Source organism: Drosophila suzukii, chromosome X (assembly GCF_043229965.1).
Source record: "Drosophila suzukii chromosome X, CBGP_Dsuzu_IsoJpt1.0, whole genome shotgun sequence".
NCBI lineage: Eukaryota > Metazoa > Arthropoda > Insecta > Diptera > Drosophilidae > Drosophila > Drosophila suzukii.
The window spans coordinates 21280209-21304002 of NC_092084.1; the positions used below are offsets into that span (position 1 = coordinate 21280209).

A 23794-nucleotide genomic window follows, 5' to 3' on the forward strand; every position below is an offset into this window, starting at 1 on the left:
CAGATATGGCTATTGTTTCTTGCTGTGTTGTGACCCACCTTCAGTGGCCCGAAGTGAAACATGTTAACAACCAGGGTCAGGAGAGTGGTGCGGTGGGCGGTGGGCGGTGGTTGGATTTCTGGGTACTTTACTGACGGCCTCGCATTTTGGACCACACTTTGGCTCCCTTTTCCTGTTTTTCTGCTTTCTCTTTTTTTTCTGGAAGTTCTGGGGAGTGGTGTTGGTACTGCTTTTACGTTGACGCGATTTTCAACATGAGTTGAGGCGAATTGAATCAGCAGGGGGGATGGGGAGACAGTGGGTTTTTTGGGGGGTTGGGACGACCCCCGATCAATCACTGGGAAGCCCAGGCCCATTTTGGCAATACCAACCTGGTAACCACTGGGCACCCGTTAAAGTGACGCAATTTGTGTGAGCTTAATTTGCCGCTCACCTCGTACTTTCACCCCCATTCCTCAAACCAGTCATTTGTGTGTTGACCTTTTTAATTAGCGAACAAAACTTGTTTTTTTTTCCAGCAGAGTGGCCGCAAGGAAAACATTGTTGAAAGCCAAACAAAGCGGTGGCAACCATCTAAAACAAACTGAAAGTTTCATAATTAAGTTAGGCGAAAAAAAATTTGTGTGTGTGGCACAAAGGTAAATGGCATTCCGCAGCAAAGTATGCAACACTTTCGTCAAAGCAAATAATCGCTTTAGGCGTCACGCACACCACACACACATGTGGAGAAATTCTCGCACACACTGCGCTATGCCATTTCCTGTCACCCACACTGGCGCGAAAAAAGGTCCTCGAAGTGGAACATTAAGTAATCTGAGATTCACTTGACACATCACCAATCTACGCAAATAAACAGTTGCAAACAGCAACTTGTTAGCGAGGGCATTTCAAATGTATGCCAGGTAAAGTGGATTTATTTGACATTGATTTCTAAATTGGTTTAAAAATATTATTATTTAACAAGGATTTTATACTATTCCCATTACATTACCTTTTAAAAGTCTTATGGGAACTTATAATCACTTGTTTAGGTGCCTAAAAGTATGCAATATTATTTTTGGATTATTTAAGAACGATGTATTCCTTTTGTAGAACAGTGGTTATTTTTTAAAGCATACTTTTATGCACATTTTAATGTGATTTTACAACTCTGTTATTTACACGAGCTAAAACTGGACATTAGGGGTATATTACAACTTTTTCCTGGTATTTTTCTCTACGACTTGCATATAATAACATTTTAGGAAAGGTTAGATTAATTACATATTTTGTGGAACTACACTCTATAATATTTCTGGCTAAAATTTGTATATACTTTTCCACAATTCCCACCGTTTTATCCAGTTTTTTTACAATATGCTTTCATTGCATATCCAATGGCAACTTCCCGTGGTTCAGGAGCTCTAACTGTGGCCCCTGTTTGCGGTGTCCCGTTGCCAAATGCGGGCCAGTAAACAGATCCGGGGAGCCACTTTATTTCTCGTTATCGCTGGCTTTCGATCCCGACTGTCCCCAGGTCCTGTGACCTAGAGCCCCGACCTCTGCCCCCGTCGACATCGCCTCATATTGCTGTCACAATTCCTGCCAGGACATGGCAACGTTATGCAAATATCAGAACAGAAGCCACTCGGAGCGGTCATGTCGTTGGAGGGGAGTGGAGTGGAGGCCAGAAAAGAGCAGCCAGTGACAACAAAAGCTCCGGCATATAGCACATAGTACATATACCACCGACCTGAAACAGAAACTGAAACTGAAACTGATCCATCAATTTCGCATGCATGTTTGCCACAGGCGCCAGGATATGACATGAATGAAATTGGAATATACGATATATATGGGCCACATCCCACTAAAGCGTTTGGCAAACAATTTGGCACAAAGTGGACTGCACTTCTCATGTGTATCTTTATTTAATTGTTAGTTACCCGGTATTTTCCAACACGATACCGGTGACCTTTCATTTATGTGCCAAAATATCAAGGCAAATCGGAATTTTGCTAAGCAAATGTGTAGCTCAAAATCAGGTTGCACTTAACAAATTAATTAGGAGGCTGTTTGGTAATGGTCTGTTGACCATTTCAGCTCTCCAAGCCAAAAACAAACATGTCAAAAGTGCGATCAGGCGAAAAACAGTTTACAAATGTATATGATTTCAAATGAAAACGACATGAATGCGATCAAGCGAAAACGAGAGCATGTTTTGCAATGAAATCCTACTCGAATATGCTGAAATAAATACATGTTCTGATGATTGGGAAAGATAATATATATTATATACTCTAACTCCACCTTACAAACGTCTCACCAAAGTGATAAAACCCCCTGGAAGGGTATACAAAAAGTGAGAAAAATAACAGCGTTGGCAAGCGAATACCGAACAACGTCAACGACTGAAAAAATATGCTCGCAAAAATATTTAAATCAAAATATTTGGTCGCAAAGTCGGGAACGCTGTTGCGATGGATTGGCATTTCGCTTTTGCGGCATTTTGGCCAAGAGAAAAGACCACCGAGTTCTGACCCACCAAACATGCTGGGGATTTATATTAAAAGAGGAAAAATAAAATATGAATCACCGATTATTTGGGCCATCGCATCCTCGTTAGTTGAATATTTAAAATACCTCGCGTCCGAAAATGGCGAAATTACCAAAGTATTTTTAAATTTAAATTTTTTTCGATGCCAGAAAAAAAGCTGCGGGCGGTGTAAACACATAATAGGCAGCCAGATACCATATGGGGTCCTGATTTCGCCTTCGCTGACCCCCCACGGAGGTCCTTTACAACTGCTGATTGCCTTGCATTTCCCATTCGATTTGACCATCTCCTTGCCAATTTAATTTACGGGGAATTCAGCCCGTTGTTTTGTACATTTGTGTTTGCACTTCCAAGAAATCCTATCCAACTTCTTTTGTATAGTTTAAAGTAAAAGAAATAGCTGAATTCCAAGTATAGGGATTCAATTCACAAATATTTGTATGGAATAAAAGAGCTGAATCAATCATCAGCATTTGAAAAGCAGCATGATAAATCAGTATTCTGATTGAAGGACATTTTTATTTAAAAATGCAAAAGAAGCATATACAGAGGGAGAGAAATATTCAAGTACATGTTCTTGAATTAAGAACATTCGTTCTCAATATTATTGTAGAACGAAATGGTGTGAGGAGAAAATTTAATTTGAGTTTATTTAACAACATTTTGATAAGTATACACTAATGACTGGATTAACAGTTTATTTCTTAATATATAGAATGTAAATACCGCCAATTCAACTTGGTTCAAGCAAAGTGAAAACATAATCAAGGTCAAAAATGTCGCTCCAGTTTTAAGAACATTTTCAACTCAGATGGGAACGTCAGTAACTTTTCTGTTTATGTATATTTAAGGTATAAAATAGTCAGTTAAGGTAGATGATAATATAAATGTATATTAAAAATGGTAAGCACTTTAATAATATTTATTTGGGAAGTCACATCGAACACTTTCGCCACAATTTATATAAAAGAAATTAAAAAATGTAATATTAATGTTACACAATTGTATATTGTGCATAAAATCATACAAAGTAGAAGCTATGAGTATCGAAAATTTCTAGTTTGGGCTTAGAATTTTTATTTGCAGTATAGTATAATTCAATTGTTTCCTGCGCGTTGTAGTGAAACATAAATACACTGGTGTAATGGTAGGTAAGTAACAAATAAAGTTGCATCCTGTGGGTTCCCCTTCAGCTGCGTTGCCACATATGAAGTGGTGAGCCCTTAACCCAGACCACAGCAAACCCATTGAAATGCGGACAGGTGCAGGTGGCCAGTTCACAGTTCCCAGTTCCCAGGAGCCGACATAAAATGAGATGTTTTACTGTTTGACAAGTGACCCTGCTCCTCCGTTGATGTCGCAGCTGTTGCGTCTCCATTTCGTAATTATCTCAAGTGCCACACACAGCATCTAAATTAACATCGAAAGCGAAACATACTCGCACACGAGAGCTGGCTATTAGTATTTTTGTTTACCCAATGCCTTGGGCGATGGGTGTAAGCCCTATTGGACTATTGCAACACCACGAAAGGGTGCACAATCTCCCACCTACACCCCCCACCTCCCACAAACCAGAGGGTTGTTGTCCCACCCGAGGATTATCGGGGAATTTGCACCAGGGAAATATTATAATTAGCTTCTGGCCAGAGGAATGCATTCTTAACACGACCAGCGTTTTGCTCAGGGATTAAATCCACCTGCCACCGCAAATACCTGCTGCTCCACAACTATTTTACATCAGATTTGCGCATAATGCATTAATTAAACATTTTTAGGTTCACCTTGCAAAGTTTATATTGAAACTTAGCAGGGAAAACCTTGTTTAGCTATTTACAAGTATTTTGCAGCATAGTTTGAGGAATTCTGTTTTTTTTTTAGTATTTGTTAAGTATACGTAATATGTACCTATTTTATTCATAATCATATTTTAATTCTACTCAACAAATTATTTGTATTTGTATTTAATTCCCCACTGATGATGATATTTTTGTTCAAGCATTTAGTAAGATGAGTAAATATTTTTATTTTTTTTGTTTCTTTTAAAAAAATCATAGCTTATGTTAAAACCAATAACTATGGGCTGGTTTTATAAACAAAATACTGACACAATTCACTGGGGACTTGAAATCGCTTAAAAAAATTATTTTTGATGTCGAAAAGTATGCAATCATTTATTTTAATCCCAGAGTTGCAATGAATTCGTTCTAAGAGACGACGCTCTCTTATTCACTGCATACTTTTAGACACCCGAAATAATATTAAAAAGTGATTTTAAAATAAAAGTGATTTTAGCCCACCATTAATATTATTTTTAAATTTCAACTAAACTTTTCATCTTCATCTCTACTCATTCAAATTAAAATTTATAGAAATATTTTGGTTTTAATTTAATTATATTTCTTTGGAGGTTGATTGATTGATTGAGTTGTCGAGAGAAAATGTCAGTAGCTCACATCCTTGACCGCTATTGGTTAAATTCAAAAGGATTTCCCATTCGCAGTGGACAGGGGGTGAAAGTCCTTGGGCGGACTGAAAGTTAACAACACACATTGCGCGATTTTACTTTGCAGCTGTCAGCCTGGGATTTCATATGTAATTAGCCTTGGCGTTGGTCTTGTCATCGCTGGCATTGCTATTATTAAGCTGCCATTGATGACGGCGACCTTCAGCCTCTGGCAGCCCATTGGGGGTCGGTGGGTGGTGGCTGGTGGGCGGTGGGCGGTCTGTGGTTCTGGGAGAGGCGTGGCAGGTGTGACGTGTGCAAAAGCCTTTACAATTCTTGACATGCATTCAGCCTCACAATTCTATGCCACACACTTGAATACACCTTTTGTCACTGGGCTAGCTTGTGGGTGTGGATTTCGGGTGGCCCCTGGGTGGCTTGTGGGGCGGCACCTCGTGTGGTTTCACTGTGGTTCCTTGGGTCCTCTGGGTGGGGCGACACCACCAGCACCTGCGAAATGCTTCGCAGCGGCCTTTGAGGCGTCGAGCCTCGTTAATTCCACTGCGGTTTGCATTCCACAGGCTCCGCCAAGTGGGCAGCAGTTTATGGACGAATGATTCAAAGTGTCCCAAAGTGTCTGCTATCCAAAGGCACATTTGAAATTTAATGATCATTAAGCAGACGAAGCCATTTTAGCGGCAACCACACATTATTTGCTGCATTTCCATAATAATAAACAACTTACTGGAAAACAAAGAAAGACTATAAGGGTGCCCAGCACTAAAAAAAACTTTAAAATTGATTTTTTAAATATATTAGAGACAAAGTTAAAAGTATGCATTTAATGCTACGTTTGTGCTAAAGGGTGCCCAACACTACAAAAACTTACTTTAAAATTGATTTAAAAAATATTTTAGAGACAAAGTTAAAAGTGCCTTTTATGCTACATATGTTCTAGAGTACATATCAAAAATGTTGTTATTTTCCCTATGCTTTTAAAGTTAAATACACTTTTAGGTTGAGTACTAGAAATCTGATTTTTTTTAAATTAAGTTTTATGTAATCGGTTTTAATAGAATCTGAAAAATTCGTAACATTAGTTTTGAATTTTTCACATCTGAGATAACAATTTATTAAACTAAGAAAGAGTATAAGGAATATAACACTAAAAAAAATGTATTTTAAAAATGATTTTGAAAATATTTTAGACACAAAGTTAAAAGTATGCCTGTTAGCTACGTATGTCCTATACATATTAAAAATGTTGTTATTTTCCCTATGCTTTCAACATAAAATACACTTTAAAATCTGATTTTGTTAAAAAATTAAGTTTTTTGTTATCGGCTTTAAAAAAATTTGAAAAGTTCGTAAAATTGAATATTAAATTTTTAAAATCTAAGATATTAGTTTAAAAAATTTGATTAAATAATGAAGATATTTTACTAATGTCATAAACACGTATATATAATCTTATTCTGAAGAATTCGCTCTTTTTTCAGTATACTTATACATAGCCTTAATCTTCTGAAGAATTCGCGGTTCTTGTTTACGCTAGTATTGCCCATTAACGGTAAAACTTAAAGTTCTCATCAAATGGGTTGAAAAACAATATTTGATATCATATAATCAAGTACCCACTTTTGTAGTTCCCCAGTTTCTATGAAACCGTTATAAGCGATTTTAAAGCACTAGGGACCTAACTCATTTAACTCACACTAACATAGTGCTGTTCCAAAAACTAAAAAATCTGAGTCTTATGCTCTCGACACCGCCAGAAGTCATTAACCGATCTTTCGTGGAATTTCTGTACTCCATTGGCTGCTCCCGTTTGCGAGTTTAGCCCACTTACACGTGCATACGAGTCTCCCTGGTTGTTTATTTTGAGCATCCAATCGATAGGATTGTAACGCTTGAGTGCATCTTTTAGCATGTTTCGATGATGCCGAGGATGTTGAGAATGCTGGCAATGGGGTGGATTGATGGGATGCTGCCTCACTTATTTATTTATACCAGCAGGGACCGCGAACATTACTGTGAGACTTTGGGTTTTTGAGTTTTTGGGCAGCGCGTGAAAAGGATGCGAATTCTCCATGGGGAATACTCGTACGAATGAAGTTACCAAGACAGCAAACGGTAGATGTCAATCAGATTGCAAATCAAAGTCAGGTAGTCAATGGATTAAAATGGCATGGTATCTCCGGAGAATTAATGGAAATACTTTGGGTGTCTACAAGTAGGCAACGAAATATTTTAAGCGAGCAATTGCTTGGTGTTGTTTTTAGAAATTTAAACTCCCAGGAAAGTGAAACACTCCTTTGGGGACGCATTTCACAGCTAATGTCATTATATATTTAATTTGGAGTATTCAAAGATCAGATGTGATAGTAAAAGTTGAAATTTGGTATTAAAGTGAATTATTGTATACTTTTTAAACCTTTTTATAGAGTGATGGATTTTTCACTGCATACTTTTAGACACCTTTTACATTTTTTTCAAATTGGAGATATTAAAGAAGCTGTTTCAGTAAGTAATATGAAATATAAATTTACGGAAAATGCATTTAAATTGATTTCCCTTGGTAGCTTATCTTTGTTTAAAATCAAACACTGGTCTTGGATTTAAGCCCTAAGATTTTTCCGGGGCTGCCAGAATGTTGTGTTTCAGCTAATGTGTTTCGGGGCTTACATTGGGGCTCATCCTGCTGTTGCCGGGGATTACGTTGCCATGGTCTTGGGCTTCCACTGGCACTAATCTAAGTCCCGATCATAACTTCCTTACAAACCTCTCAATGGGCTCTGCTCCCTCTTGAATCCCCTTCCGAATCCCCCCGCCCATTTGCAAATCGAAAAGGAAACCATTGTGTGGCCACTGGACTTTGGCCTTGTCATGCGATTGCGATTGTGTGAGTGTGAGTCCTGCTCCCCCTTGGCAATAATAACTTGTTAGTGCTGCGTAGTGCATCTGTCTGTGTGAGCGAATCTATTATGCACGTCTGCCGCAGTGTGTATGTGTGAGTGTATGAGCTGCTTTAATGGGAATTGTTGTTGGCCCAGGACTGTCAGTTGTGGCTAAATGTGGTCCTTGCCCAGCCTTTACTTTGGCTAAAAGGGTTTCAAACTCAAACAGATTAAAGAGAAACGGTCACAAATTGAAGGAATTGAGATCAGTTAACCATTTTTTGAGACTTCTATACAACACCATTTTGATACAATATCAGGGGTCACTTTTTAGAATTATAGAATAGAATTCCTTCATTGGAAGTCTATAAGAACTCAAAGGAATGCCTCTGTCTATTCCCAAAACTCTTTGAAAGCAGTGAGAAATAATACCAAATCATATCTTTTAAGGTATGTGTTTAATAACCCATTTGATAGGATAGCTACTATGTTTGGAGAATTATTTTTATATTTATATATTGGTAGAAGCAATATGAGTTATATAAACTATATACTATATATATATATGCTATATAAAAATTTGATCTTACATTTAAATATGAAAACACTCCAACTCTATAAGATCTCAAAAAAATGACTAAAGGAAAGCAGTAAGAAAACATACCAAATGATACATTTTAAGGTATAAGTTAAACAACCCATTTTATAGGAAAGCTACTTCATTTATGGAAATTACATTTATATTTATAACTCACACAGATATTTTGAAAAGCAAAATGGGTTATACATTTTATGGTCCTACAATTTAAATCTGATCTTATATTTATATTTAAAAAATCGTAATATTTAATAGACCAGTTATTGACTAAAGAACTACACATTTTGTCCCTTACTTTAAGCATAGTTCGGCTTGCTTTGGGATCAAAAACCCCACGTTAGTCGTGTGTATTTAATCCAATCTATTGACAAACCAAAAGAGCAATCAAGAGGTGATTTATGAGATGCCAACATTTGATTAGAATCGATGTGGTGGCACAACCGAAAGCGATATGTGTACGTATACGTATATCATTTGGCAACCGCAAAATTGCGGTTTCGAAACCCATTTGACTGTCAATGCATCGCAATTAACCATAATTAGTTTCTGCCGTTTTTTGTCGGGCTGCCTGGCAGTAAGCACTATTAACCAGAAAGCGTTTGTTGGCGCTCCTGTGGACAAGTGAAAACCACAACATTGCATGGCAGAGAATACTCCAAAATACACACAACTACATGGCGGAGCTTAGACAGAGAGACAGGCACACAGACAGGGGAGAAAGCAGAGAAAGCGGGGAAAGCGAGTGAGTGGAAGCCGTGATAAAGGATATGTTTGTTCAGCTTGTGTGTGTATGGGTATTTGCCTGGCTGTGTGTGTTCGTGTGGGCTAGCTGACTGACTGGCCCACTTCCGTTAACGACATTTGCTTCAATTTGGAGAATTAAGTCTTAAAGCGTAATTGAGTGAAAATTTTCATTGAACCATAAGCGTAACTCGGTGGGTGCGTTTTTTTACATTATTGCTCTCTTTTTTCAGGGGCGCATGTGTGTGTGTGGCCAGCGGAAGGAAGGGACTGTGTAAATCTACTTTCTGCACCGGAAACTCCGCCATGTACCGGAAATGTGACAGCCATTGATCAGTTTGCCTGTGTGTGTGTTTAAGCCATTCTTGCAAAAGTGCCGTGCCACTTATCAGTGGCAGTTAACTGGCGGCAAAGGAATGCCCTCGCCTGAATGGAGACCCAAAGATACTGTCACTCGGAATACAATGCAAAGGGTGTGTGTTTTCGGGCAGCAATGGGCAATGGGAACCATCTTCTTGGGACCCAGAAAAGGTACTAGGTACGGAGAATGTAGCAAAAAGGATTGTTATTTAGTGGTACTTAAACGGTAGTGGTACTTATGGTAGTTTCAAATATATATGGGTTGCAAATGTATTCGAAAATCAATTTTATTTGCGCTTACATTTTTCTCTTTACTTCCTATTTGAAACTAAATGTCAGTCAACTTAAACTTAACAAGCAGCTACGTTATGGAAAATATTATTTAAAGATAAGATAAAAGAAACCGTTTAAAGTATTAACATTAAATAAGATATTAGGTTTGTTCAATACTACACAGCACTATATTGTATATCTATATTTTACTGCATACTTTTAGGCAATTTCAGACTGATAAAAGATTTACAGTTATTTTAAAGATTTGGATTTAAAAAATTTTGTATACACAAAATATGTCTAAATAATGTTCATGGCTACCATCATGAAAAATATTTTCTTCTTAATTAGATCATTCATTTATATAGTTTGTACGCCAATCTTTATTTTAATGTTTTCTGTATGTAATTCAAAAATTAATTAAGAACTTTTGAATTCAATATCAATCAAAAATATTTTTCTTTACTATTCTATTTGACAGTTTATGTATTATTAACTTAAAAGAGCAGGTGATTTTTTTTTTATTTTATTTCTTTCTAACCAAAAAAAATCTGTAAATAATGCTTTCATAAAACAAATCTAGAACAGTTTCGAAAGAAACAAAGAAATTAAGGTACTTAAGTTGGGAAACCTTTACTGCAAGTATATCCCCATTTATGAAGTACAATTATTACTGGGTATGGAAATTGTCACCCCCCGTAGAGTTGGATCGCAGCCACTTCCGTTTTTCCCATTTTCCCTTTCGCTTTCCCCATTTCCACATTCCCTCCAACTGCATCGCCTACGAGATGCAAATGTGACCGAATTCCCCGAAGCACACACGGATGCTAGGAGTCCTGATGGGAAATGGGATATGTGATAAAGGATATAGGGGGATCGGGGGATCGGGGGACTATAACAAGCGCAAGCAACAGTTATCATTATGCTGGGGCGAGTCAGTCAGTCAGTCAGTCAGTCAGCCAGTTGGACCGACGGTCCTTTGCACATTTGCAGCTAAATCACGTACTCTGTAAATGTGCTACTAATGAGCGCAGGAGAGAAGGCACAGCGAGGAGTGGCTACACTGAGAGAAATATCTTTAGCTAGATTGAAACTTAAGAGTTTACATTTATATGATACCCGTAGACTACCAATGTCCTCTTTTTTGCAAAGGTGTTTATGATAACTTGCTATCTTTTACTACAATTCGACTAATTTTGGTTATAATCATAATTGAAAAATTATCTATTATATAGTATTATTACAATTACTATATTATAATTATTATTTTATTATATTTTTACTGTTACTATAACTCTAGGAACTCAAAGTTATAGTTTGAATAAAAATAATGGGTCATATATTGTGATATATTATATTTCTAATAAATATATATGATATATGGAACACACTGGAATAAAGTTCCTATGCTAAGGTACTTAGGAAATCAATTGAATTAAGTGTTTCTACAAGAAATGGTTCCATGTTTTTCCTAATTGAAATTCCCTTAATTACTCTAAAGTAACTATACAATATTTTTTGCAGTGCTTTAAGCGGCGGCAGTCAGGCATCAAGGAGCCTAATGTCCCTGATTTTACAAATGATTGTCGAACAAATACCCCCACCCATTAACCCATGTGTGCCCACCTTGGCACTCGGCTTCCACACACACTCACACACACACACCCACGAACACACACAGAGAAAGTCGATTCAATCATTGCGGGGCGTGTGTCTGTGTAAACAGGTTCTATAAATAAATGCTCATTTCTTTGGGGGCAGGAACAATGCCCCCGTAGAGGTGGTTTTACTCTGGTAATGGTGGCGTTGTGGCAAAAGGGACCCCCCAAAGTTTTCAACAATTGGTCCAGCCTAAAAGCAGGCAGCAAAAAGTTAACACAATAGTCATAAACCCACGCCGATTCACATATTTCCCCGTAGTAACCGAGCTTGTCAAAATAACTAGACGTATGCCATCTAATCAGTTGATATATTTTTGGAAACCAATCAGTTAATGGCAAAAAATTCATTAAGTTTAGAGTATTATGTATTTAAATATATTACTTTTAGCTTCAGGAGTTACAATTTAAATATGTTTTAAAAATATATTTATCAGGATTTGACAAATCCTTCATTATTTTATTCAATGTTAATAAATTGGAAATAGTTTAGAATTAAGTTGACCTAGAAATATTTTTTAATACACAATAAAAAGATGGATTTTTTTTACAAATGGACACTCTTTGATTTTTACAATATGCCTCAATACTGAAAATATTTATGGGTATTAAATTGGAAATACTTTAGAATTGAGTAGACCTTGAATTATTTTTGAACACACAATAATGGCACGGATTTTTTACAAATGGAAACGCTTTGATTTATACAATATTCCTCGATACAGAATATATTTAATAGTGTTAAATTGAAAATACTTGCAAATTGAGTTGACATAGAATTCTGTTATGTAGGTACTTTACATACTTAATAAAAAGTAGTTTCTGCTGGATTTTATGTACAAATGAAACCAGTTTGATTTGTAATATTTCCCTCAAAACAGAATTTATTTCATTGCTTTAATATTTCATTTACTTTGCACAAATAAATTCTGTAAGCCTGCGTCAATGGTTATGGCAGTTAATTGAAGTCCCACATTTAAATACAGTTTGAAATGTACTTACCTGTTGAAAGGTGGCAGCAATTTGAACGCAGAGACCAACAAATGGCAAACAGAAGTGAGCCAATTGGAACTTTAACTTCGTAGAACTAACAAAACTATCTGGGCAAAATGTCAGAGATCTGTTTCCGTTTCCGATGAGTTTCTAACTTACTAAGTTGTTTCCAATTCGAAACAAAGTTTCCTGAACTGGCAAATAAACAGCAGCCGAGAGATTGGCTCAATATCTAGGAGGCCTCACTGTACTTTGATTTTTTTCGGACAAAAATCTCAACGATTTCGAGAAAATGTTTCGCAAAAATGCCCTTGAGACTAGAAAGTTTACATCAGTTTTTGGCTTTGAAGTAAAAATCACTTGGGGAGTTGAATTTCAGTTTAAGTTCTTTATAAGTGATGTGAATTTGTGGAAATTTTGTGCTTCATGTTTTAGTTTTCCTTCAGTCAATTAAGACAAATTATTCTATTTGAATTTGGGCAAAAATTATTTGGGAACATAATGAAGATTCGATTTTAATTTAATTTTCTCCTGAATTTTAAAGATTAAGTCGCTTGATTAGCTTCAAATTGTGAAAACTAAATTTAGATTAATTTATTTCTATATATATTGCTTCGTTTATTGCCTTGCATTGGTTTGATATAAACATACTTGTGTGTTTTTTTAGGGGAGTTGGTAAAGTGTTAAACATAATATAAACATTGGCATGATAAATAAATGTGGCCTTACACAAAAAACATAATTTATTTAATGTATTTGCATGACAAACGCCATATAATTGAAGTTTACTCTGCGGTTAAAATTACAATGGTTAATTGCCAATAACAAAAGTGGCCTTTAGATTTATTTGCGGCATTATTATTTGCCAAATCCATTGGCATTCGAAACCATGGAAGTTAATTGCAAGTGCAGGGGACCAAATTAAAATACCGAAAACAAAATAGGAAAACAGGAAATCATTCGAGTAAATTAAATTTGTCAAAATATTTACGTACTAGATGCCTAAATCTAGATACATTATGCGTATTTCATAGAGTGCTTTCTCTACTTACATGTTGATTTTGTCTTCTTAACTGGCTGCTGCCTCGTTTGAGCTTGGTTTCCTGGGTTCTGGTTACCTTTTTGGCTTAGGATTTCTTCTCCCCGGGTTTTGGCATTTAAAATCAGCCTGGCATCTGCCGCTTTTTCTCTTCCTTTTTTTCTTATTTGTTTTATTTATATGATCAATGTTAAAGCATCTGTTGCTTGTCAGGTCCTCTGAGTATGGCTTAAGGATTCAGTGGTGAGTAGATCAGGTATGTATGACTTCTGAGTTGTTGTACTTCCGTGGTAATCAGGTAGTTTGAGTGATTCGATGGGGGTGCTCGGATAACTATTGCATTGCTTTCGGTTCACAAAAAAATAAAAAAAATACTCTTGTACTCTTCTAATGTATAGTAGTAATTCGAGACACAAACACACTATGTTTTTTTTGGCACTTTGAAAAAAAAAACTATTGTCCTGTGACTTGTTGCACGTTTCCCAGATTGCTACTGTGATTGAGCTGAGCTGTTGATGTTGCTGCCGTGCTGTTGCTGTGTTGCCAGTGTTGCTGTTGCTCCTGTTGCTGCTGTTGCGAGGCGCACAACCTTTTGGCTTGGATGTTGAACAGCATCTGTTGCTCCGCTGTTGGCCAACTGACGAAGCCACCTCGTGTGGCGGGCTCTCGGCACTTCGGCTTTGAACCCACCCCCTCAAGAAGGCCACCCACGCCGCCCACTCTGCCCCAAAAACGCCCACTCCACCCCCCGGGAACAACAAGTGGAAAGTGTGTAACTGTAACGACGACCATGACGACGGCAGCAGCAGCAACAGTCGAAGCAGAAGCAGCAGCAACAGCAACAGCAACAGCAACAGCAACAGCAACAGCAACAGCAACAGCAACAGCAACAGCAACAGCAGCAGCAGCAACAGCACGCCAGCAACAGCAACAGCACGGCAGCAACATCAGCAGCTGCGACAGCAACAGGCTTACGTGGCGCCCAGGTGATACGATGATGCGATGGAGTGGCACTACCAATACTCGGTCTATTTTTCGGGGGTTGCTGCCGCTTGAGGGGAAATTAAATGGCAGCTCAGCTCGCTGAATCGCTGATTAGGGGAAGTATTCGCCTGATGTTGCAACCGACGCTTTTCATTCAAACACCATCGCAAATGTATTGAAAAATTCGGTGGATGGTAACGATTTTGCAGATCCTCAGATTTTATCACTTCTTAAACAACTTTTTTTATGCAGAGATTAGTTATATTTTCAAGACATATTCACAGAGTAAACTTTACCTTAATCCTTTTCATATACTCGTTTAGTAACCATACCAATAATGAAAGAAGACCAGAAAAAGTTGGGTACCGGCCTTAAGTTAAGGTTATACTTAAAATTGGTTCTTCCTTCCAACTGAAATTAAAGTGTAGAAGAAGGTCTATGTTAATTGTATCCCAAAGAGCTTAAAATTATTTTAAAGTACCGATATTGCGTCGCACTGCATCATGTCTGCGATAATGACGAGTAATGTAGGGAGGAAATGGAAGGTTCTTAAGTAAAAGTTCTTATTAAAATAGTTTTTTATTTTTTGGTATGACCCTAGTATGCGGTATAGGAAATACCACATTCACAACCACATCGGAATGGCATTTTACCTCTTCAACCCTGTTTTTCAACACTGGTAAGGATTGCTTTTTATTTTAATAAACGGCATTTAATGAAACAAATAAAATGCGCAGAATAAATGTATTCCAATTGGATATTTAATTAAACAAGATATTCGTTTGTTAATTGTGAATGGTAAAATGCAATTAAAATAGAGAATCGACCTCAAAGCCATCTGAACTAGACTTAAGAATTGATTCGCCCATGATTAAATTTTCAGAAATGGCGCGGAAATACTGGTATGATACTAGATACAGCCGAACTATTTCCAAATTTGTAAGCCCTGCTAGTAAATAAATAAATCATGTTATTTATTATTTTCCAATACTTGATAAAGTAGGCGTTTTAAAACTATAAGGGTGGAACTGTCATTTGGAACGGTATATAAAGAGGGCTTGGCCGTTGATAGAAGTCATTTGACATCAGAAATGCCTAAAAAACCAACCAAAACGTCTCTGAAAAGGAAGCCAGTGCAGGAAGTGCCCCGCGGTAATTCGGAGGAATCGTCCACCAGCAAGGGACTCCGCCCGAGGCCAGTTCGTCCGGGAGTGGTCCACCCATCTGTTACCAAGCCACCGGATCCCATTGGTAACCTGGTGGTGCGCAAGAGTGGCACTATGATTCTGCGTCCGAAGCCGGCACGTCCGGGAATGGTCCACCAGAGCGTCAAGGCCTCGAAGAAGAATGTGGATCCGTCTCCCCGCCAGGAGATGGCTTCCACAAGCCGCGGCCTGGCCCGTCAAGTTGATAGTTCTAAGCTATCCTCCCCACTCCCCGCAGAAGCGGAAGAATCCTCCCCACTCCCCGCAGAAGCGGAAGAATCCTCCGAACTCATCTTTGACCAAGAAGCTGCCGGTGGCCAAGGATGTCACCCTCAATCGGGGATCGGGGATCCCTCCCCTAAGTCCATGTAGAGCGCCACACCCATGCGCAGAAGCGCCGAACGCGCCGCGGAATTGCTTAAAGTCTTATTCTGGACAAATGTCTTAATAAAACTCTAGCTTTTCTGCAAAAGGGATTTAATATTGGCATTTTATATTTTCTTGATATTTGTTTTAGCTGCGTTGCTTAGCATTTCGAGTTTTTGAAAAGCTACAACTTTTGATTACCTACATAGGTAAGGTACAAAGTATTTGGAAAATAAAATACATAGGTACCATCGTGTTCTTAAAGTAAATAAAAAGCTTTACTTAGGTAAGGTGAAAGGTACTAAAAAATGTACCTACGTACAAGAACTTAGGTACTTCCCACACCTGTTTAATTATTGAACAAATAAAATTTATAAAATAATGTCCATAACTCGTATATATATGTTTACCTTAATTCAGTGCTTATAAGCAACATTTAAAATAATTCTTATTAAATGCAGAAACATTAATTTATTTGTTTGTTGACACTGTTTTTCATTGCAAAATTAATATTAAATTCATAGGGACATATTTCGTGTTTATATCTCTGTGCAAATTGTTTTTGTTAAATGCAGGTACATTTATTTAACTAATTTATTTTGTTCAATTTTGCTGGCATATAAGGTAAATCTAGGTACTCCCCGACACTGTTTTTCATTGTAAAATTAATATTAAGTATCATAGGGACATGTTTCGTGCTTATATTTCTGTGCAAATTATTATTGTTAGATGCATGTACATTTATTAAACTAATTTATTTGTTAAATTTTGCTGCCTGGCTTATAAACTTCATCCATAACCATTATCGTTAAGGGAATTGCTGAATGAGGCGTTGTTGATAATATATAAAAACCTGTACCAAGGTAGGGTTAAGGGTACCACAAAGTGTTGCCTAGGTACTTTCTAACTACTCCCCAAACACTGCGAGTTAATACGCAAAATAAATACGTAAAATTAAAATCAAGTTTCTAATATAAGGGACTTAACTCGTATTTATTTAATTCGGTGCAAATTATTTTCGTTAAATGCAGGTACATTTATTTCACTAATTTACTTGTTCGTTTCGCTGCCTGGCTTATAAATTCCAGCCATACCATTATCATTAAGGGAATTGCTGAATGAGGTGTGGTTGAAAATATATATATATAAAAACCTGTACCAAAGTAAAATAAAAGGTACCACAAAATGTTGCCAAGTAGTTTCCAGGTACTTCCAGGTACTTTCTAATAAAAGGGACTTAATTCGTATTTAAATTTCTGCCTGAATTCGGTACAATTTATTCTCGTTAAATGCAGGTACATTTAGTTAACTAATTTATTCGTTTGTTTTTATGCCTGGCTCATAAGGCAAAAGGTACCACAATATGTTGCCTAGGTACTCCCCAACACTACATTTATTGTGAAATTAAAATCAAGTTTCAAATAAAAGGTACCTAATTCGCATTTACACTTCTGCCTGAATCCAGTGCAAAATATTCTCGTTAAATGCAGGTACATTTGGTCAACTGATTTATTTGTTTGTTTTTGCTGCCTGGCTTATAAATTGCAGTGATAACCACTATCATTAAGGGAATTGCTGAATGAGGCGTCGCTATAAATTGCATATTGCATCCAGTGCGAAGCTCGCTGGCAATAATTCTGCTAACTTGATTTACGCAGATCATTGCTATTGGCGCCTTGGCAGCCTTGGTCCGAATGCCAACAGCAAGGTTGCGGGTGGTTGGGTGTTTGGGTGGTTGGGTGGGCGGTTGAGTGGGCGGAAGTGGGCGGCAGCTGGTGGGTGGGTGGATGGATGAGCGAGCTGATGAATTCGGTGGGCCGCATGGATGTGCAACGCCTACGCCAGCGGCTTACCTGTTGGACCTGTGCGCCGTACGGGGCGTATGCGCAATATGCACTTCGTCAACAGGTTAGCCTTGAGCCCCAGAGCCTTGTGCCCCAGCCAAGGCCACCGATTACCCCACCGCCCACGCCCCATCTCGCTCGCACCCGGCGCACATTCAGCGCATGCCCCAGACGCGAAGGCGTCGAAATTCCGGCGGAGAGTCCCCAAAAGCCCCGCGATTGGCCCACCCAATTCAGCACCCCCAGTGGTTGGCCTTTTTATCTTTGAGGGGAATCCGAGCCCGAGAATCCGAGAATCCGAGAATCGGCGAATCTACCCGATAGCCAATCTTTATGGCACCCGATTCTTCCAAAAATCAGTCCTTTTATGGTAATAACTCTCCAGCTTTATTTTTTATTTTGCTCAAATATGTATAAATATAAACTATTTATTTGCCATATTTATTTCTCATATTAAGAGCCACTTATTTAAGTTAAGCATCGTAAATTAGCATATTTTGCACAATTTTAAAATTATAAATAAACTATATTAGTTACAATAATAAAACACCGACTTAGATGCATTTTTTAGTAAACGTTTTAGTCATGTTTTTGAAAAATTACACAGAAGAAGCCATTCTCTTTTGTTTTTCTGATTTATAATTTTTAACTATACCAAAATTCTTAAAATTAAATTTGTATAATAAATTTATTTGTTGAACTTCTTTTTGAACTTCATATAACAATTTTACATTATTTAATATTAAAATGAAATATACTACTCCTTTTAAGGTATATAAAACATTTTATTGCATTGAACAATTTATTTTTCTTAATATTAACATGAAATCTACGAAACAAACAGTTTTTATGATATAAAAAACATTTTATATAATAAAATCAATTTAATATAAATTTGTTTTGTAGATTTTAAAAAATTGCTCAATGAAGTTCACAAAGTGAAATGAAATTATAATGGTATAAATAAGTTACCAATTAAATCAAATTGAAATTTATTTATTTTATCATGGCTGTTATTCATTTTAGAAAACCAAAACTAGGCATAATTAAGTAATTTACTTGGTCTTACTACACATAATAAAATATAACATGTGTTATGTGTTACATGTTTTAATGTATCATCACCTTAATGCACCTGAATGTGCATATATCTTTCATTAAATCCAATCCAATAATGGAATAAATATGTTATCAATTAAAATCAAATTGAATGTTATTTGTTTCATTATGGCTGTTATTCATTTTGGAAAGCCAAAAATTTACTTTGTGTTACTACAAATGATATAATAGAACATTATATCCTGTGTTATGTGTTACCTGTCTTAATGTATTATCTCCTTACCCATTGAATGTGCATAAATCTTTGATTAAATCCAATTTATTGAAGCCGAAAAGCCTTAAGCCAAGGAATTCGCCTATCGCCTGAAGGGAAATGGAAACCTGTGTTGTGGCTCGCTTGGCTAATGAAGCCTCCTTGCAGAATCGATATGCGTGTGTTTGTGAGATTTTGCATTCGCCATTCAGTTTGGGCAGTCATTCAAAACGAGACAACATCGAAATCCTTCCTGCTACACATTTACACCCAAAATGCTATGTAACCTATCCAATTAGGGAGCTGAATGGGTTTCGACTGAGTTAGCACCGTGGGAGCTCAGGTGTTTACTCTACGTGCGGGCAAATTGGCTGCCATGCCAATGGAACTGAATTCTTCCCCCCTTTTTTTTTTTTACTTTTTTTTAATAATTCGCAAGGCTTTAAGTGCGGTGCTGGCGACGCCATTCCAATCCAGTTATCCAGATATTCTGGCCAGCTCGTGTCCTGCCCTCTTGACCTGTTGCCATGGCGAGGACACACATTAAATTTAACATAACCCTGCTCTTTTAGATCCTCTTTCTAAAATGGGGGAGCTGGGAGCCATGCGAAAAGTCATAAATTGCGTCAAGGCAAGGTCGGGGTGTAATGGGTCGAATACGTAATACCTGTGCAAGCGCAATTATCGGAATTACTGAAGGGGTCATAAATGGCTCAAAAAGGGGGAGAAGAAAACACTGCATTCCAATTTGATTTTAGTTACATAAAAACAGGTCAATCCTATGTTTTCTAGCCTTTAAAAATTTTAAAGGTGCATTATCTATATTTTACAGGTCAAATTTTAGCAGTTATATTCATTTTTTGATCACTAAATTCACAAATAAATGTTTTATTTATCTGAAATCCCTTCATTATTCATTCTGTAAATTTACAGCCATCACCTCGCCAACAATATTTATCTTTCAGTTGTGATAAATCGAGGCTTAACATATTTCTAGTGTGAATCAGCAACGCATTAAAACCTCAGCCCATAAAAACCGCATTATGCAACGAAGTAACTCACGTAAATACCTTCAGATATAGATAAAGATTCGTTCGCAGGTGCAGTTGCAGATGCAGATGCAAAAACAGATGCATCTGATCCCATCTGCATGCCCCACACATTCCGATGCAAATGTAATTCGCTTTCCACATTTCATTTTTCAACTTTCAACTCTGGCCAACCAGAAGGGAAAAAAAAAGCATAACGAATTCGTTTTTCACAAATTGTGACCAGAAAGTAAATACAAATATTTATATCAGCCCTTCATGCGAGTGAAATAGGGGGGAATAATTCGTTGAAGTGGTTCATCTGTTGTACAAATATGTGGGACTCGAAATGAGTTTCACTGCGTACATAGCAAACAGTGTGCCCAAAAGTGCTTTAACAAAAAGTCCAACCAAAATGAATCATGTCCGTAATCGACCTAAAGCACAGCAGTCTCTTGTTTTAAGTTTCAATGCAATATTGTGTGATGGCAAAAAAAAATGGCATTGTTTTCACGTTTTATTTGTTTGCTCAGCGGGTGTAAGAACTGTTTTAAAATGAAAATAATTTATTGTAGCTCAAAAAATGGTAAAATATACGTTTAAAAATTATATTTCATAATTGTCTGATTTATTCGTGAACTTCATCAAGGCCAAAAATGCCAGGAATTTAATCGGAGCCAATTGAGTGAAGAAGTGGTTTAATGGGAACAGTTAATTTATTTATTGCTGGAATTGGCTGGGGTCTTCGGTCTGCAATTTTCGATGGGTTCCGGGTCCCATTCCAAAGTCTGCATTATTCTCCGAATGGTCAAGTAGCTTCGTTGTGAAGGCCTCTCGCAGGGCCATCCGGTAATCGTCTCCGTAGTACCGGATGTGCTCCAAAAGCCTTCCCCGGCTGTCGATTACGTAGAGGAAGTGCGGCTCTCGGTCATCGGGGACATCCTCTAGGACCTCCGCCGGCTTTGGTAACTCCATGCGATCCTGGAGATCGTAGCCGCCCAGTAAACTGGGTTCCGGAAAACTGCTGACCGGCGGTACATACACATTGATGCTGTTCTGGGTGCGGGACATTCTTTTCCACTGAAATTTTGGATAAACTGATCAAAAGAGAAGCAACTTATAGAAATTTCAAATCGGTAAGATAGTTGTGTTTCATTGAACAGACATCTCAAGGCATTCTTTTCAAGAAATATACCTAATAAAAAACGAAATGCTATAAAGAAATCTGCAAAATTCCGCAATGTTTTGCCATTTTTCTTCACCTTCTATTTATATTTATTTATTTCTGCTTTTATTTTAAAGACCAATAGAACCACTACATTTTTTTTGACCACCTTTTATAGTTTCCAAAACCATTTATTAATAAGTGAGCCACTTTAACTACAATTCAAATTTTTTGTCCAGATTAAGATACAAAAAATATTCATTTTATTATGCTATAGATTTTGGAAAGACACCAAATGGACCTTCATCGCCGCTCAGACCTTTATAATAATTCTTAAATAAATAAAAAGAAAAATGTTTTTAAGTTTCTGAATATTTTACTAAGCCTCCTGCATTTGCCAATTAGCAACTTTAATTCTTTTCGCTTCCCTGTCTTTTAAATGATTTTAGATTATTAATATCTAAAACTTGCTAATTATGCTGTCTGCATGAGTTTGCACTAGCCAATATAAAATCCGTAATTAGTGTGGCTGCTGCAAATTATTGATATCAATATTCACCTCTTTTTCGGTTTTAGTTGAAATTAATGAGCTGACAAATTTGGATTACAATTTCACTTGGAAATTATTTTTTCTGCATTCAGCATTTGGCATTTTAATTAAAACCCCAACTAATTATGTGTCACAATTTACCAGGCCTATTTTTTTTGCATACACATTAGTTCACGCATGGATACTTGAAACTCGTTTTTAATGCTGTTCCATAAATTACATTTGTGTCGTTAATTAACGAGATGTGGCACAATTTTTACATTGTATTTGATCAAACAATATGCACATTGATTGGCTCTGACAGGAGGCGTTGTCATAATTTGAATTCATTGTATTTTGATACCTCGTGTTTGTTCTGTTTCGGTTTCCGTTGACAATTAAACATTCCTGCCCACGCAGCGAGGGAGGAAAGTGAAGTTATTATGTATAAAATATTGTATAATTCATTGTTCCCATTTTAGTCATTGTATTTATTGACTTTATTTAATCACTTGAAGCTTTTTTTAAGCGTGGCAAGTGTTGTGTTTATTGAAATATTTTTTTAAGCACGCTTCAATGCAAAAAAAATATTTGTGATTATTTTTTACCTATTTTTCAAGTTTGTTTTTTAAAATTATTTTTAAAAATTTTTTTGAGCTAATTAAATTGATTTTTTCAGATTTCTTCAACTGCCCTTTTTTGTGGCCTTTCAGCCTTTTTAAAGCACTTACTAAGAAAAGGTATATTAGTTAGGTCAACGAATTAAAATATAAGAATTATTATTATTATAATAAGATAAATAAATATACTGGTTTATTTATTTTTAATTTAGAAAAATGTCCAGGAAGAATGCCCTGACAGTTGACCAGATTTTTCCACTATTTTTCACTATTCCCAGAGCATGTGAGATTCGCGGAATTTCCTGGCGGCACTAATCAAATTATAGACTGCATTGTGATGAACATGAATGGCAATGCACAATGGAAATTGGATGCTCTTTTGACTCGCAAAAGGACAATGGCAGAACGCACCATGTCATGCGGTCATGTCCACCGACACAAGACAAATAATTAACTCTCTGATCAAATTCCAATGTCACGAACAGAAAATCGAATTGGAGCCTTGAGGTCCTTTAAAGCCGATCAACGAAGGACAAGCCTGCAAAATGGCTTCCTGCTTAAAATATTAGTTCAAATTTCACAAATAATTTGAGAATCAAAGGATTCTGTTGTCAATTAAATAATTTCTGTATCAGGCATCTCAGCTTTATTCTCTTTAATTCACTTATTAGAATTTACAAATTTCAAATACCTCAAAATACTCCAAAAAACATTGCATAAATAAGGTTTAAAAAATAAATTTATAAAATTTAGTTTTTCTGGTGTCCATTCGTTTTAAAAATAAAATTAAGGCTCTAAGGAATGGAAAAAATATACTGCTTTTACCAATTTACCCATTTTAGGTGATAATATTAAATATATATTTTGTTGAGTTATTAATTTATACATTTTCACTAAAAAATATTCAATAAACACTTTGGGTAAGCTTTAAAAAATATATTAAGAATTTATAAAATGTTGTTATTCTGCTATCCCTAGGATAAAAAAAAGTAAGGGTCTATAAAATGGAACATTTACAGTTTTTAAATAAATTTGTCAAAGTTTTAAAAGCATTGATACTTAAATCACTTAATCAAAATTTACCAATTTTGAGTTAAGTCTTAAATATTATTTATTTTTTTGCGTTGTTACTTATCCATTTTTACCACAAAATATTCAATAAAAACTTTTTTCTGGTATCCATAGGTTTAAAACAAAAATTTA

At 36.6% G+C, this 23794-nt stretch overlaps 1 protein-coding gene across 2 annotated transcripts in view; it reads right to left on the reverse strand.

Moving 5' to 3' along the window:
- Positions 1 to 14140, reverse strand: part of rsh (Rap GTPase activating protein radish) — a 134357-nt gene extending 120217 nt beyond the window's left edge. For both annotated transcript variants that reach the window (XM_036821109.3, XM_036821107.3), the window contains exon 1: positions 13552 to 14140. Coding sequence is in view for 1 of the 2 variants with exons in the window: in XM_036821107.3 (XP_036677002.1) it covers positions 13552 to 13553 (2 nt within the window). In the remaining variant the exon portion in view is untranslated. The remainder of the gene's footprint in view (positions 1 to 13551) is intronic.
- Positions 14141 to 23794: the final 9654 nt, after the last annotated feature.